Source organism: Pongo pygmaeus, chromosome 23 (assembly GCF_028885625.2).
Source record: "Pongo pygmaeus isolate AG05252 chromosome 23, NHGRI_mPonPyg2-v2.0_pri, whole genome shotgun sequence".
Taxonomy (NCBI): Eukaryota; Metazoa; Chordata; class Mammalia; order Primates; family Hominidae; genus Pongo; species Pongo pygmaeus.
The window spans coordinates 52,176,277-52,191,994 of NC_085931.1; the positions used below are offsets into that span (position 1 = coordinate 52,176,277).

Below are 15,718 nucleotides of genomic sequence, written 5' to 3' on the forward strand. Positions count from 1 at the left end.
TTGAGACCAGTCTGGGCAACACAGAGTCTGTCTCAAGAAAAAAAAAAAAAAAGGCCGGGCGTGGTGGCTTACGCCTGTAATCCCAGCACTTTGGGAGGCGGAGGCGGGTGGATCACGAGGTCGAGATCGAGACCATCCTGGCTAATGCGGTGAAACCCTGTCTCTACTAAAAATACAAAAAATTAGCCGGGTGTGGTGGCAGGCGCCTGTAGTCCCAGCTACTTGGGAGGCTGAGGCAGGCAAATGGCATGAACGCGTGAGCCGAGATGGCGCCACTGCACTCTAGCCTGGGCGACAGAGTGAAACTCTATCTCAAAAAAAAAAAAAAAAAAAAAAAAAATATATATATATATATATATATGTATGTGTGTGTATATACAAATATATGTGTGTATATATTTTATATATATAATAAAAATATAAATGTATATGTGTGTATATATATTTATATATGTAAAACAATGAACATCTGTGTGTACTTTTCGTAGACTGCAGGAGTTTTTTGTTTTTTGAGAAAGAGTCTCAGTTTATTGCCCAGGCTGGAGCTCACTGCAACCTCCGCCTCCCTGGTTCAAGCGATTCTCCTGCCTCAGCTTCCCAAGTAGCTGGGATGACAGATGTGTACCATCACATCTGGTTAATTTTTGCATTTTTAGTAGAGACGGGGTTTCGCCATGTTGGCCAGGCTGGTCCCGAACTCCTGACCTCAAGTGATCTGCCCGCCTTGATCTCCCAAAGTGCTGGGATTACAGGCATGAGTCACTGCACCCAGCCCTGCAGTAACATTTTAAAAAAAGAAATAGTGCCATGCCACACAGACATCTGCTTTGTGCTTTTTTTGCTTGGCAAATTCCAATCAATGGAACTTCAGTGTGCTCTTTCGTCCTTTTTTTGAGACAAGGTCTCACTGTTGCCCAGGTGTGAGTGAAGTGTGATCATGGCTCACTGCAGCCTCGACATACCAGCCTCCCAAGCAGCTGGGACCTCCAGATGTGCACCGCCACCTCCAGCTAGCTTTAAAATTTGTTGTAGAGTTGGGGTCTTGCTATGTTGTCCAGGCTGGTCTTGAACTCCAGGGCACAAGTGATCCTCCCGCCTCGGCCTCCCAAAGCGTTAGGATTACAGGCATGAGCCACTGCACCTAGCTGTGTCTGGCTTTTTTCACTCAATATTATGTTAGTGAGATTCATCTTTTTTTTTTTTTTTGAGACGGAGTCTAGCTCTTATTGCCCATGCTGGAGTACAGTGGCATGATCTCGGCTCACTGCAACCTCCGCCTCCCAAGTTCAAGCAATTCTGCTTCAGCTTCCCGAGTAGCTGGGATTACAGGCACCCGCCACCACGCCCAGCTCATTTTTGTATTTTTAGTAGAGACGGGTCTCACCATATTGGCCAGGCAGGTCACAAACTCCTGACCTCAAGTGATCCGCCTGCCTCAGCCTCCCAAAGTCCTAGGATTACAGGTGTGAGCCCGCACCCAGCCTCATCTATTTTAATTTTTTTTTAATACAGCATTCCAGCCTTCCATTCTATAAATATATGACAAGAGTGGCATGGGGCGGGGGCGGGAGGCAGTCTGCCCACGATGCAGGCAGTAAGCGGGTGTGCTGTCAGTGGAGAAGTGAGACACAATGGAACTCACTTAAAGTTGGTCTCTGCTTTTTATTATCATGTGCTGACAAGTCTAAACAATGTCAATGCTAAAATATTTCTTCTTGGGCAGACCATTCCTGCCTTCTTGGTACCTCACCGTACCACAAGTAGCTTACCCATTCCTCTAGTGATGGACATTTGGGTTGTTCCCAGCATGAGTTTATTAGAAAGAGCACTGTAGCCGGGCATGGTGGTTCATGCCTGTTAAGTGAGCTGAGGCGAGAGGATCACTTGAGCCCAAGAGTTCGAGACCAGCCTGGACAACACAATGAAACCCTGTCTTTACAAAAAAAAAAAAAAAACGCTGAACATGGCGGCTTGTGACATGGTCCCAGCTACTTGGGAGGCTGAGGCACGAAGATTGAGTGAGCCCAGGAGGTCGAGGCTGCAGTGAGCTGTGATCACACCACTGCACCCCAGCCTGGGTGACATGGCAAGACCCTGTCTTAAAAAAAAAAAAAAAAAAAAAAAAGGTTGTACCAATTTACACATCTGCCAGCCACTCCAGTTGCCCCAAATCCTCACCAAACTTGGTACTGTCTTTTGTATTTTATCCATTCTAGTGAGGGCAGAAGAGTGTCACACTGTGATTATGTTTCTCTGAAGACTAATGAAATTAAGCACCTTTTCACGTGCTTTTTGTAAAGTGCCCATTTGAACTTTTTGCTTTTTCCTGTTGTCTTTTATTTATAGAAATTCTCCCAGCCTGGGCAAGATGGCAACACCCCGTCTCTACTAAAAATACAAAACATTAGCCACATGTGGTGGTGTGTGCCTATAGTCCCAGCTACTTGGGAGGCTGGGGTGGGAAGATCACCTGAGCCCGGGAGGTAGAGGCTGCAGTGAGCCGAGATAGAAGCTGGGCAACATGAGACCCTGTTTGAAAAAAATTAAAGTTATCTCCCCCACCCATATATATATACAGAGAGAGTTTGGGCAATTATTTCCTCCCTGTCTGTAAGTTGCCTTTGTACTCCTTAATGAATATTTTGATGAACAGCAACCTGTTCTCACTGCTACATTGTTTCCATTGTGTGAACATCCCACAATAATGGCAAAGGAGGTTAAATACAGCTTAATTTATTCATCTTTTCCTTACTCCAAAGGCCTTGAAGATACTCACCTACACTATCTCCTACAAGCTCTCTATTTTTTTGAGACAGGGTCTCGTTGTCAATCATGCTGGAGTGCAGTGGCACAATCATGGCTTGCTGCAGCATCGACTTCTTGGGCTCAGGTGATCCTCCCACCTCAGGTTCCCAAGTAGCTGAGACTACAGGCATGCATCACCAAACCCGGCTTCATTTTTGTATTTTTAGTAGAGACAGGGTTTTGCCATGTTGGCCAGGCCAGTCTTGAACTCCTGGGCTCAAGTGATCTGCCCGCCTCGTCCTCCCAAAGTGCTAGGATTACTACAGGCGTGAGCCACCGCACCCGGATGAAGCTCTATACTTTTGCTTAATTTTTAAAAAATTAACTGAGGTAAAATATATTAATACATAAAATCTATCATTTTAACCATTTTTATGTGTACAATTCAGTGCATTAAGTACATTCACAATGTTATGCAACCATCACCACTCTCCATTTCCAGAACATCTTCATCATCCCAGAGAATCTGTTTGCAGCCTCACTCCCTATTCCACCCTTCCCCTAGCCCTGGCAACCTCTACCTTCTTGTCTCTGAATTTGCTTATTCTAGATGCCTCATCTAAATGGAATCATATTTGTCCTTTTGTGTCTGGCTTATTTCATTTAACATGTTTTTGAAGTTCATCCTCATTGTAGCTGGCATCAGAACTTAATGCCAGCCCCGCACCCACCACCTACCGTATCAACTCACACAGACGATAGGGGACAGGGCCAGCACTATCCATTGCCACCTGGTCACCTACGTGGCCGACTACCAATGAGAAAATATTGCCCTCTAAGAAACCTTGGAGGGACTTCTTCTTGGAGGCCGTTTGTGGGAGACATGGGCTCTCCAAGCACACACATGGTGTAGGGTAGGAGGTAAGGAAGGTTGGCTGGGCTGTCCTCACGTATGTAGCAGTGGAGCAAAGGATCCCAAGGGAGGTGGCTTCCGTAGTAAAGGAGCAATGCAGGAGCCAAGTGAGCTGCAGCCCAAAGGCAGGGTGCTGGGTGAGGTGTGGCCAGGCAGGAAAATGGGCCCCCACTCAGGACTGCCACTTCCCAGGTAGTGGCCTGAGGCCGAGGACGGGCCCTTCTGCAGGGCTGACTGCCCCATAGACTGCTGCGGGGCCGTGTGCTCTGCTGAGGTGGGACTCCACGTACGATGGCCCCCGAGACTATCCCGCTTTAGGTGAGAGTTTCTGAGTCTCTGAAGCTGCCACACATGACTTTATTTGTGAAGCCCCCGGGCACAGCCCAGACACACACAGAGCACAAAGGGGAAAGCATGGGGCAGTCACGGGCACTCAGGGAGCTCGTACAGCATCTGCCCAGTCCAGACCCTACCGCTCCCCTGCCCCAGGATGTCCTTTTTAAGAGCAGCGTCCAGATGCAGCTCGGACATTGGGGACCCTGCCCCTCCCTCCCCAGACTGGAGAACAGCTTTGGGTTGTCAACACACCCCCTCCAGCTTGGCCCCCAGGCCAGTCACAGATGACATCTCAGCAGCCAGGAGAAGGCCCACTAGGTCCGGGGCCAGCGCAGTCCCAGCAGCTCCTGCTCCTGGAAAATCTGGTGTCTGCCTGTCCACACGGTGTGGGGCCCAGGGTTGCCCTCTGCCAACCACCCCACGATCCAACCCCCACAGTTCCACCCATGGCATTCTCTGCTCTTCAGGCTGAGCGGTCAGCACAGTGGCAAGGATGGTAGGGGTGACAGTTGCCGCAGGACCAGGGCTTGGTGATGAGAAGCAGCCCCAGGCAGGGCAGGAAACAGCCCAATCACAACACAGAGGGGAACGACAGCACGCGGGCAACTCCCTGGGCTCTGGCTCCGCCAGGGAGCCGGGCCGGAAGGCTGCTGGGTGGGGATAGCCATCAGGGCCCAGGCGGAGATCAGCAGAGCGCCCTCAGGTGGAGGTGAGTTTAATGGCGGAGCAGCTCACAGCCCTTTCCCCTGGGGGCCAACTCCCCACAACAGAGCAGGGCTGGGCCAGCAGAGACACGTTAAAACCCAAATCCCGACAGGAGGCACAGACCTGCACATGCACCACACCCACACACATACTCGGGACTGACAGGACACACGGGACACAGACCCGCCCTGCTTCTGGCCAGAGTCCTGTCCAAGGCAATGGCGTGGGCTGCGCCTCAGTTCATCCGAGTCCCTCCCCAGCTCACTGGTCCAGGCCAAGGGATGAGAGAGGCTTTCAGTCTAGACCTTGTACAGCGTCTGCAGCAGACTGTGGCGGGCGAAGGAGCAGGATTCTAGGGCGCTGTTGGGCCTGCGGGGAAACAAGGGTCAGCAGGTGGGTGGATGCCTCTTGGCCCATTTTCCAAGTGTGGGGGCCATTTTGGTGCCAGACTCATTTTTGTTAATTTGCACAATGACTCAGCAACAGAGACATTAGCCCTCTGCCTTCTGCACACTGTGGGTGGGGGTGGGAGGTGCGAGAGGCTCAGAGAGCCAGGCACCCAAGGCCACACAGCCCAGAGCTGGCCAGAATGCAGCCCCCCTCAGCCAGGCTCTCCAAGGGCCCTTTTCAGCAGACATAGGACAGGGAATCCTCACTGGCTGCCAGTGGCCACATAGGACTGGCCCACTAGAGTCCAATCTGGATCATAAGTAAATGGCTAGCCATTGTTTTTTTTCTTTGTCTTTTTCTTTTTTTTTGAGATGGAGTCTCACTCTGTCGCCCAGGCTGGAGTGCAGTGGTGCGATCTGGGCTCACTGCAAGCTCTGCCTCCCGAGTTCACACCATTCTCCTGCCTCAGCCTCCCGAGTAGCTGGGACTACAGGCGCCCGCCACCACGCCCGGCTAATTTTTTGTATTTTTAGTAGAGACAGGGTTTCACCGTGTTAGCCAGGATGGTCTCGATCTCCTGACCTCGTGATCCTCCTGCCTTGGCCTCCCAAAGTGCTGGGATTACAGGCATGAGCCACCGCGCCCGGCTGGTTGTTTTTTTCTTGAGACAGGGCCTCTCTTTGTTGCCAAGGCTGGAGTACAGTCCTGGAATCATGGCTCCCTGCATCCTTGACTTCCCAGGCTCAGGTGGTCCTCCTGCCTCATCCTCCCAAGTAGCTGGGACCACAGGTACACACCACCACACACGGCTAATTTTGTATTTTTTGTAGAGATGGGGTTTCACGAATGTTGCCCAGGGTGGCCTTGAACTCCTGGGCTCAAGTGATCCAGTTGCCTCAGCCTCCCAAAGTGCTGGGATTACAGATGGGAGCCACTGCGCCTGAGCTGGCTGTTGTTGCCCTCAATATCATTAGTTTCACTGCAAAGGAAGAAACTGAGGCAAGACTCTGGGGGACTGGGCAAGTGCGGGACGCAGCCAGGACCAGGCCTGACAACACCTCTGGCCTGCAGCCAATGAACAGGCCAGGATCTGCGCCAGGCCGGGCATCCCAGACCATTTGGCTAGGAGCTGAGAGAAGAGGGTCCGTGCATGTCACTACATAGTTAATCAGTCACCTTGGACAAGACCCAGGGGGCAGACTGAGGCCTGTGCTAGAGGTTGGGCAACAAGATGGGAAAAAGCATTCTGCTCTGACCAACAAGGGCAAGGGGCACATGCCCAGGCTTAGGATAGCACGGGGGCTGCCAGGGATACAGAGGGAACTACTCTGACCAGGGGGCAGGAAGGACACAAAGGACTCAGGTGCAGGTGCAGGTGCAGGCAGGGGCTGGGGCCACTGGCCAAACAAGCTCTGGACAGCATGGGCAAAGCTCAGCACTGCAGCAATGGCACTGCTATGGAAAGGGGCTCAGGGAGAGCACACTGTGCTGGGGTGGGGTGGGGTGGGGGTGAGGCTGTGGCCAGCCATGAAATTCACAGTGAGGCTCGACCTAGCCCCTGGCAGAGGAGGGGAACAGTGAGATCTGCCATTCACCAAGGCCAGTCCAGCTGCAGCCCAAGGAGTGGTCTGAGGGGGGACACGCGGCCAGAAGGTAAGGCCTGGCTAAGGAGGCAGCGCCATGCAGACGCTGGAGTGGACAGGGCTGCCGCAGCACCAGCTGGGTGCTGGAGGCCAGCGGGGGCCGCTCATGCTCCGCCAGCCCCGCCTCCCCACATGCACCAAGCATCCTGCCTCGGCTGGTGGGCTCTGGGCTCCCCCAGCAAAGGAACTTCCTTGCTCCTCTGCCTGCCCCACATCCTCGGATGGCGCCGACTGACTGGAAGTGTGGCTGGTCAGGGCGCTTGGAGACAATCTCACCTAACCCCCCAGTTGGGCAAATGGGGAGACTGAGGCCTGATGAAGGCCACAGGTTGGCCAGGGGCCACACAGGGCCTTCAGAGGGCAAGCCTGCCGACCCCTCCCTGGTGGGGCCTTGCCTCTCTTACTTGACTGTGTCCATCACCCCATCAATGCCCCGGGACCCCCCAGGACCCTCCAGAACAAGGCCAAGGTTCACACATTGCTGGGCATTTGGCGGCTCCCGTGGCAACGTGTGTCCCCAGGAGAGGGCCCAGGGCTGCAGAGCCTGGTGTGACCAGGCCCCTTTGGCCTGCGCTGCTGTGAATGTGGACAAAAAGCCACTCCAGAGATGTCACCAAGCGCAGCACCTCACTCAGCAGACATGGGTCTGGACACTGGCCCAGCCGAAACTCCTTAACCAACCCAGTGCTCCCCATCTGCAAAATGGGGGCATCGCACGTCTCTTCTCTCACTGTCCCTGAGCCCCACTGTCCTCAGCTGGGCAGAGGGGAGTGGGCCTCCCAAGGGTGGTGAGACTCCAATGCAGATGCTGAGAGCCCAGGAAGCATGAGGGCCTCTCGTGCACCTGAGCGGGGCCAGCAGGCTGGCTGGGCTGGGGCTGGGCCTCCCGGGACCGGGCGCCTTCAGACCTGGCCGGAGAAGCCTGAGAGGGCAGCAGGCACCGGCAGAAGGACAAGGCCACACTCACTTGGTCATGAACGCCAGCAGCAGGGGTGCAAGGGCCTTGGGGAAATAGTCCTGCTGCACCATGTGGTTCAGCGCCATCAGGGGGCCGTACAGGTTGGCAATGGCCTTGACCTTGTCTTCACTCTGTGAGGGGAACACAGCGAAAGGCGGGGTGAGCTTCAAAGTCACCTGGGGGGCCCCTGGACTCCACCATCCAGACTCTGCTGATAGTGCCCACAACTGAGTCCAGCCGGAACCTCATCATGAAGACCAAGGCTGCTGGGGCGGACCAAGGCTGCTGGGGCGGACCCAGGCCTCGGGGCCCAGTGGGCAAGCCGGCTCAGGACTCGAGGTGAGGGAGGTTGGTGGGCATGGCTGGGGCAGCTTCTGTGCAGACCCCACCCACCTCCCTCCCGGGCCTGCTGTTCCTTCCGGTCTCACCTTGAGCAGACCCATGTGCACGAGGAGCCTGGTGAGGAAGGTGTTGGAGTTGAAGGACGAGGAGCTGAAAGCCTTCTTCATCAGGGCATCTGTAGGGCAGAAGCAGCAGGGGCAGGCTGCTGGCTACGGCAGAGGGCTGGGCCAAGGCACCCTGGGTTCCCCCAACACCGCGCACACACAGACTCGCCTGCCTCCTTGCCTTGATGAAGAGGCGAACACGAGAGGGACAACAGAGACACAGGACCCAGAGGGAGGGGCAGTTGGCATCAGGGGATGGGCTCAGTCCATCTACCAGCTGTGACACTCTGGCCCTTGCCCATCCTGGCCTCAGGTGTAAAATGGGCGTGGGGATGACACCCACCGTGCTCACCTCACACCGTGGGAATGGAGATTTCCTGAGGCAGGCTACCACTGGGGAGGATTCAGGTTATTTTGGCGGGGTGAGGGGACGTGCAGGGACTATGCTAGGCTTCCTGGGAAACAGAACTAGGGCAACTTGTTCCCAAAAATGCCCACGGGCAGGCCCTCAGGGAGCAGGCTTGTGTCTGGCCCCCACCTCCTTCCAAGCCTCATTTCCCACTGAGCCGCCCTCCCCACTTCGACGCCACGCCGGGAAGAGGTACTACATGTCCTTCCACCCCTTTCTTTTCCAGGAGCCACGCCCCTCGCCTCAGGGCCCTTCCTCCCCTCTGCCTAAACCGAAACTGGCCCAGGTTTCGTTAGATGTGGAGGCTCAGTCAAGCACATGGAAACAGGGTAGAAGGTGACAGGTGCTGGAATGGAGGAAACAGACAGGGTGGGGAGAGGGTTGTGATAGGGCTGGAGGGACGTGGGCTGGTGCTCCGAGGAAGCCCCCATGTTATGGGGAAAGGTGTCCTCTGTGCAAGGACACGTCCAGGTAGAGTGGACATGAGCACAGAGGCTCCGAGGTGTGGACAAGGGCTCAGCTCTCACCATCCCTCCTCCCGACAGACCTGCGTCCCCTGGGCTTGTGGATGTAGCTATCTGGACTTCCTAGAGCGGGCTCTGGGTTCTAACTGTACATGGCTGTGTGGAATTGGGAAAGGCCTCAGTTTCTCAGTGGTGAAAAACAGGGAGAAGAGCACCCAGCCGGCTCCACGGCAGGACCCCGACGGAGGAAAAGCTCAAGGTGGCCAAAGAGCAGTTCCCATGAGAGCACTGGGGCTGACGAGTTACGACAACCACAAAGGATACCCGGGGCCCACGAGCATCAAGGGACAGAGGGCACCCAGGCCTCACCCAGCCCACATTACCTACTGCATCCTGCACTGCCGTCCTCACAGTAGCTTCGTCCTTGAACACAGACGACACCTTTAGGAAGGCAGAGACCACCTTCTCGGGGTCAGACGTGTCAGTCTGAGGACAAACAAGACAATGGTTGGCCTGTGGCACATGATGGAGATGTACCTGGGCTCTGACGCTAGCTAGGAGAGGCCTGGGCAGTACAAAGGCCCCTGGCGGGCAGGGACAGGTCCTGCCTTACCCCATGCTGTCCCTTCAGAGTCTGGCTTGGATTTGGCCTGCAGCAAGCACATATGCAGCATAGAGAGGAAATGAATGAGTGAATGAACAAGGATGAAAAATCATCCCAGCTGGGTGCGGTGGCTCATGCCTGTAACCCCAGCACTTTGGGAGACTGAGGTGGGAGGATGGCTTGAGGCCAAAAGTTTGAGACCAGCCTGGGCAACATAGCAAGACCCCATGTCAACAAAAAGGAAAAAAAAATCAGCCAAGGATGGTGGTGTGTGCCTATAGTCTCAGCCACTTGGGAGGCTGAGGCAGGAGGACTGCTTCAGCCCAGGAGTTCGAGGGTGCACTGAGTCGTGATTGCACCACTGCACTCCAGCCGGAGTGACAAAGCAAAACACTGTCTCAGAAAAAACATCATTTCAGGCATCCAGTGGTCCCCATCTTGTAATCGAACTTGAAGAAATAATCTAGCATGTAGACAATACTCACATGCAGAGACGTTTACCTCAATCTCACAACAGGGAAAAGTGGAAAAAACGTCAGAAACAGTGCCTGGCTTTTAAGTGCTACATCCACACATTGGAATAAAAATCCTGAGAAGAGTTTTATGGGCACAAGAAAGTGATGAATGGTGTTAAACCAAAGTGACAGGCCACAGAAAGCCTTACATCATCTGATTTATCATGTTAAAAGAAACAAAGAATACAGGCAAAACCTAGCAAAGCAATTGGCCGAAATGTTAAGCCAACTCTGAGAGTGGGCCCGTTTTATTTCTCTGTAACCTCCAAACCTCCGCTTTCTTATCTATAAAATAAGGGCTGGCCGGGCGCGGTGGCTCATGCCTGTAATCCTAGCACTTTGGGAGGCCGGGGTGGGTGGATCATGAGGTCAGGAGTTTGAGACCAGCCTGGCCAACAAGGTGAAACCCCGCCTCTACTAAAAAATACAAAAATTAGCTGGGCGCGGGAGGCTGAGGCAGGAGAATCGCTTGAACCCAGGAGGCAGAGTCTGCAGTGAGCCGAGATCGTGCCACTGCACTCCAGCCTGGGCGACAGAGTGAGACTCCGTCTCAAAAAAAAATAAAAAAATAAAAAATAATAAAATAAAATAAAATAAGGGCAGCAGAGTCTACATTTCGTGTTGCCAAAAGGGTTAAATAAAATCATGCCCAAATACAGAGCCTGACGGAAAATGGATGCCCCAAAGATCATCTCTGAATGAATGAATGAGCCAACCAACAAGTGAGGCTGGAGTGAGGGCACCCGTCCTGCAATAGGCACGTCACTTCCAAAGGAGCCCTGGGCAACAGAGTTGTTCTCGAAGCAGCTGGGCTGACAGAACACGCAGAGAGAAGCCAAGGAGGGGGTGGGCACGTGCAAGAGTCTTAAGGAAACTCCCTAACCCCAGTCAGCACAGGAACTGGCAGGCCGCACTTTCTGTAGGCTGAGCGGGGAGGGAACATTTGCAACCCCTGGAGGCTTATAAATACCCTGGACATTTGCACATGTTTTAACAGTGGCAGGCCAAGCGTCCCTGCCCCCAGGTCCCTGAGCTGCTCGTCCCTTTTCTCTAACAGCTCCAGAAGCCACAGCACATACAGCCTGGGGGTCAAGGTGTGCTTATTACCTGCTGGGCTATCAGCACGGAGCTCTTGGGCCCTAGGAGCAGCAGCTTCTCTGGAGAAGGAAAAGCCAGGAAGGTGGAGACGTCTGCAGGAGGTGGGGAGGACAGCACGGGAGCTGGCTCCTGGGAAGTAGGGGCACAGATGCTCTGGAGAATTCCAGATCCCAGACTCCCCGACACAGCTGTGCCCATCCCCACACCCAGCATCCCCTTCACTCCAGCCCATCTAGGCTCAAAGTCTAGAATTCTTCCTCCCACTCAGCTGCATTTCCCATCTATCAACATCACCCAGAGATGCTGGCCCTGGATGGCTCTTGGTCCAGGAGCCTTTGGGGTGAGGGGGAAGCCACCTCCCTGGGACTCAAAAAACCTGCTACGGCCAAGTGGATCCTCGTCATGACATGCAGTGCCCTAGAAGTGACTACAGAGGCACATGGGGGCTAAAGTCGGTCCCCGCAGAACTACAGTCCAGCCTGGGTAAGCCCTGCTAGCACCAGAGGTGCCCAGAGAAAAACCTGAATTGAGGCGCACCTAGCCATTTGTTTAATTGCTTCCATAAACCAGAGAAGCAGCCCAATTCAGCGTAAGCGTGGGGAGTCCTTGTCCAGAGCCAAGTTCTCCAGGAGCTTTACTTAGGAACCTGACAGGGAATGCAAATGAATGAACTGGAGGTGTGGCAGCCCTGATGCCACCAGCCCCGGGCCAGACAAGGGACACCAAGTGCCCAAGCCAGGTCATGGCCCAGCCACCATCCCAGGAATGGGGAGCGGTTCCTAAGGGTCACCAAGATGATCCTCTGGTGGGTGGGGAAAAAGAAAAATCAGAATTTCTATTTATGCTTATTTGTTTATTCTTTCAGAAATCCTTATGCATATCTTATAATATACATAATGCAGCAGCACTGCTACTTATAAATAGACATTTATATTGGGGTAAATAGAAATATAGGTAACTATGGCCGGGCGCAGTGGCTCAACGCCCATAATCCCAGCACTTTGGGAGGTCGAGGCGGGTGGATCACCTGAAGTCAGGAGTTCAAGACCAGCCTGGCCAACATGGCAAAACCCTGGCTCTACTAAAGATACAAAAATTAGCCAGGCGTGGTGGCGAGCATCTGTAATCCCAGCTGTTTGGGAGGCTGAGGCATGAGAATCACTTGAACCTGGGAGGCAGAGGTGGCAGTGAGCCGAGATCACACCACTGCACTCCAGCCTGGGTGACAAGAGTGAGACTCCGTCTCAAAAAAAAAAAAAAAAAAAAAAAGAAATACAGGAAAAAAGAAATACAGGTGACTCTCATTACACTGGGAGCATTTTCTTTTTTTACTCAATATCATGCAATCAAAAGAAAAGTCTCTGGCTACTGCGCTTAAGGAGACACCCCACCCCACTGTGAAAGTGCCTAGGGATTTCACGCTCTCAGGACCAGGGCTCTGATCATGGCAAATGACAGAAACTCACTCCAGTGTTAGGGTCCAGAATCTTCCGTGAGGGCGTTGCTGACTTCTCTCCCTGACCTCGCTGCTGAGGCTCTTCTTCCTCCTCCTCCTCCTCTTCTTCCTCCTCTCCCTCATCTTCCTCCTCCTCTTCTTCTGCTTCCTCTTCTTCCACTTCCTCTTCTTCCTCTTCTCCTTCCTCCTCCTCCTCGTCCTCGTCATCACTGCAGAAAGAGCTGGCTGAAGCAGATCCTCTCTACCCAGCAGCCCAGGCTGGCTCCAAGGCCTGGCTCCATGAGCCCAGAGACCTCACCTCAGCCAGGCGGGAGAGAGCCTGGTAGGGTGGGAGCACCTGCTCCCAGGGCAGGGGCAGGTGGATCACCAGGGAAATCCACGCTGTGGACACAAAAGAATCAGATCGGCCGGGCGCAGTGGCTCACGCCTGTAATCCCAGCACTTTGGGAGGCCGAGGCGGGTGGATCACGAGGTCAGGAGATTGAGACCATCCTGGCTAACACGGTGAAACCCCGTCTCTACTAAAAATACAAAAAATTAGCCGGGCGTGGTGGCAGGCGCCTGTAGTCCCAGCTACTCGGGAGGCTGAGGCAGGAGAATGGCGTGAACTTGGGAGGCGGAGCTGGCAGTGTGCCGAGACTGTGCCACTGCACTCTAGCCTGGGCAACAGAGCGAGATTCCGTCCCCCCGCCAAAAAAAAAAAATCAGATCTTGTCCCTGTCCTCAAGGAGCCCCAGGTTTCATGGGGAGACAGAAAACGAAGACAGCTTTGTCAGACCTAGAGCCCAGGGCTTGGCAGGAACACTGCCCAGGTTGAGATGCCAGGGCAGGGGCGCCCACAACCACATGACCTCAGGAAGCTACAGGTGTGGGGTAGGAAGAAGAGTAGGGGTGTCCTTGCCCCACAGGAAGGCTGGTCCATTTCCCAGGGACAGTGGGACCTGTGAGGTTCAGCCCACCTCGGAGTCCCTAGTTCCCAGCCTCAGCTCAGTGCCTAGCACCGAGGAGACACGACTGAGTATCTGACACACGAATGAGGCTGACTTGGAGATGCGAGGGGCACAGGGAGCCAGATGCTGATGGCCCAACCGGACTTGGATCCAGGAGATGGCCGCTCCCCGGCCACCCACCTTCGCCTCCAGGTAGACTCCCCAGGCCCCACAGTCTCTCCCTTTCTAGAGTCAGCTTCTTAAGAACAATCCTGAGTGCAGCCCCTTCTGGCTGCCCCCACCTCCCACCCCCATCACTCCCCAGGCCCCACCACATCAGGATGAGATCTGGCTTCACCCCTTCAGAGGCCTCCCCAACTCCACCTCTCTACAGGGTGGCCCTGCTCAGCCCGTACGAGCTCCTCTGTTGAATGGACAACTCATTCTGTCTCCACCCCACGAGACAAAACCCTGACTATCCCACCCTTATAGCCCTGATGCCTAGTGTATGACCTGGTACATAACAGGAGTGCAACCAACGTTTCTGAATAAATACAAGTAGAAACAAATAAAGGGGCCAGGTGTGGTGGTGGGTGCCTGTAATCCCAGCTACTTGGGAGGCTGAGGAAGGGGAATCACTTGAACCCAGGAGATGGAAGCTGCAGTGAGCCGAGATTGCGCCACTGTACTTTAGCCTGGGCAACAGAGCAAGACTCCATCTCAAAAAAAAAAAAAAAAAAAAAAAAAGAAAGAAAGAAAGGAATGGCCTGACCCCGACCTCTGGGGCCACCCACCCCAAGTTCCCTACCTGAGGGACGCCAGCACCTTGGCCATGTTGAAGCCCTCCAGCACCTCCTGAAGCTGTTCACAGCCTTCTTCTCCCAGGGTGTTGCCTGCTCAAAGGGAGGGAAGAGCAGTCAGCTGGGGTGCCAGGGCCAGCCCAACAGACCTGTGCAGAGGCCTCCCCCACCCGACTACCGTTCAGGTCCAGCTTCTCCAGCTCAGCTTTGTCTGACATGGCCTCGGCAACAGCCAGGGCAGCATCCCTCTTGATTTCACAGAATGACAAGTTCAGCTCCTGAAAATAAGAGGAAGGGTTGGAGGCAGGCAAAAACCCGGGCCAGGACACCAGGTTCTACTCTAAGCCTCAGTTTCCCCAAGTGAGGATATGGCAGGCTCTGTCCTCCAGGTTGGGCAAAGTGGGCAGGAAGAATAACACCAACAACAAAAATAATGCCTGCAGCCAACGATGAGTCACGTACTGTGCTTACTTAAATTATACGACAGTGACGTACATCACTCCCTGCCTCCCGCTTTAGAAATGAAGAAACCATGGCTCAGAGGGGTGTGGAGGCTCACACAGCATCACAGGGCCCGAAGTGGAGGAGCTGGGATATTGACGCAGGCCCACCTGCCTTCAGACCAGACCCCTGTGCCCCCAGCCGCCCCACCACCCACAGACCCCAGAGGGAGGACGTCAGGCATCCAGGCTGGCACCTTTAGCTTGGGCAGGCCGCCGCGGATGGCATCTGCAATGGCAACTGCACCCTTGGAGCGCACCAGGCAGTCCCCAAAATTAATCACCTCCACCTGCCGCAAGGTCTTCAAGGTCTGCGAGGGGGAAGCAAGGGTCCAGAGTGAGGGTACAGACCACACCCCAGCCCTCAGCAAGCCCCGGGGGCCCCACACAGTCACATCCCACACCAGCCACCACACACTGTCCTCCTCTGCAAGTCACCAGCTTTGCAGTCTTCTCTTTGTTGGCCTCTGGGCCACTGGCCAAATCTCCTCCACCCCTCCCCACATTACGGCCAGAACTCTTCGTGAGACCAACCGAGCAAGGCTCCTGCTCGAGTCTCCGGGCCTTCCACACGTAAGCTGATCCCTCTGCCTGAAACACCCATCCCCCACCCTCTGTCCAGAGAAAGACCACTTGCCCTATACAACTTAGCCAAAATGTGATCTCTTCCAGGAAGCCTGCCCTAAGTCTGATTTGAACTTCCTTCTGGCGTGTTCCCCAACACCTGCACACATCTCTGCTAACACATAGGCAGCCGGACTAGCCTTCTGTGGGGCCACGGGGCCCTGGCAGCCAAAAAGCCACTGC

At 54.3% G+C, this 15,718-nt stretch overlaps 1 protein-coding gene across 5 annotated transcripts in view; it reads right to left on the minus strand.

Annotated features, from left to right (window-relative positions):
- Positions 1-3,995: 3,995 nt before the first annotated feature.
- Positions 3,996-15,718, minus strand: part of RANGAP1 (Ran GTPase activating protein 1) — a 54,894-nt gene continuing 43,171 nt past the window's right edge. For 3 of the 5 annotated variants that reach the window (XM_054469920.2, XM_054469921.2, XM_054469917.2), the window contains 9 exons: positions 15,109-15,222; positions 14,590-14,689; positions 14,420-14,504; positions 12,693-12,891; positions 11,236-11,355; positions 9,393-9,495; positions 8,119-8,207; positions 7,700-7,821; positions 3,996-5,068 (listed from right to left, as the gene is read on the minus strand). In XM_054469920.2, coding sequence (XP_054325895.2) covers positions 4,999-5,068; positions 7,700-7,821; positions 8,119-8,207; positions 9,393-9,495; positions 11,236-11,355; positions 12,693-12,891; positions 14,420-14,504; positions 14,590-14,689; positions 15,109-15,222 — 1,002 coding nt within the window. In that variant the 3' untranslated portion in view covers positions 3,996-4,998. The remainder of the gene's footprint in view (positions 5,069-7,699; positions 7,822-8,118; positions 8,208-9,392; positions 9,496-11,235; positions 11,356-12,692; positions 12,892-14,419; positions 14,505-14,589; positions 14,690-15,108; positions 15,223-15,718) is intronic. The other 2 variants (XM_063662958.1, XM_054469918.2) reach the window with 1 other exon arrangement.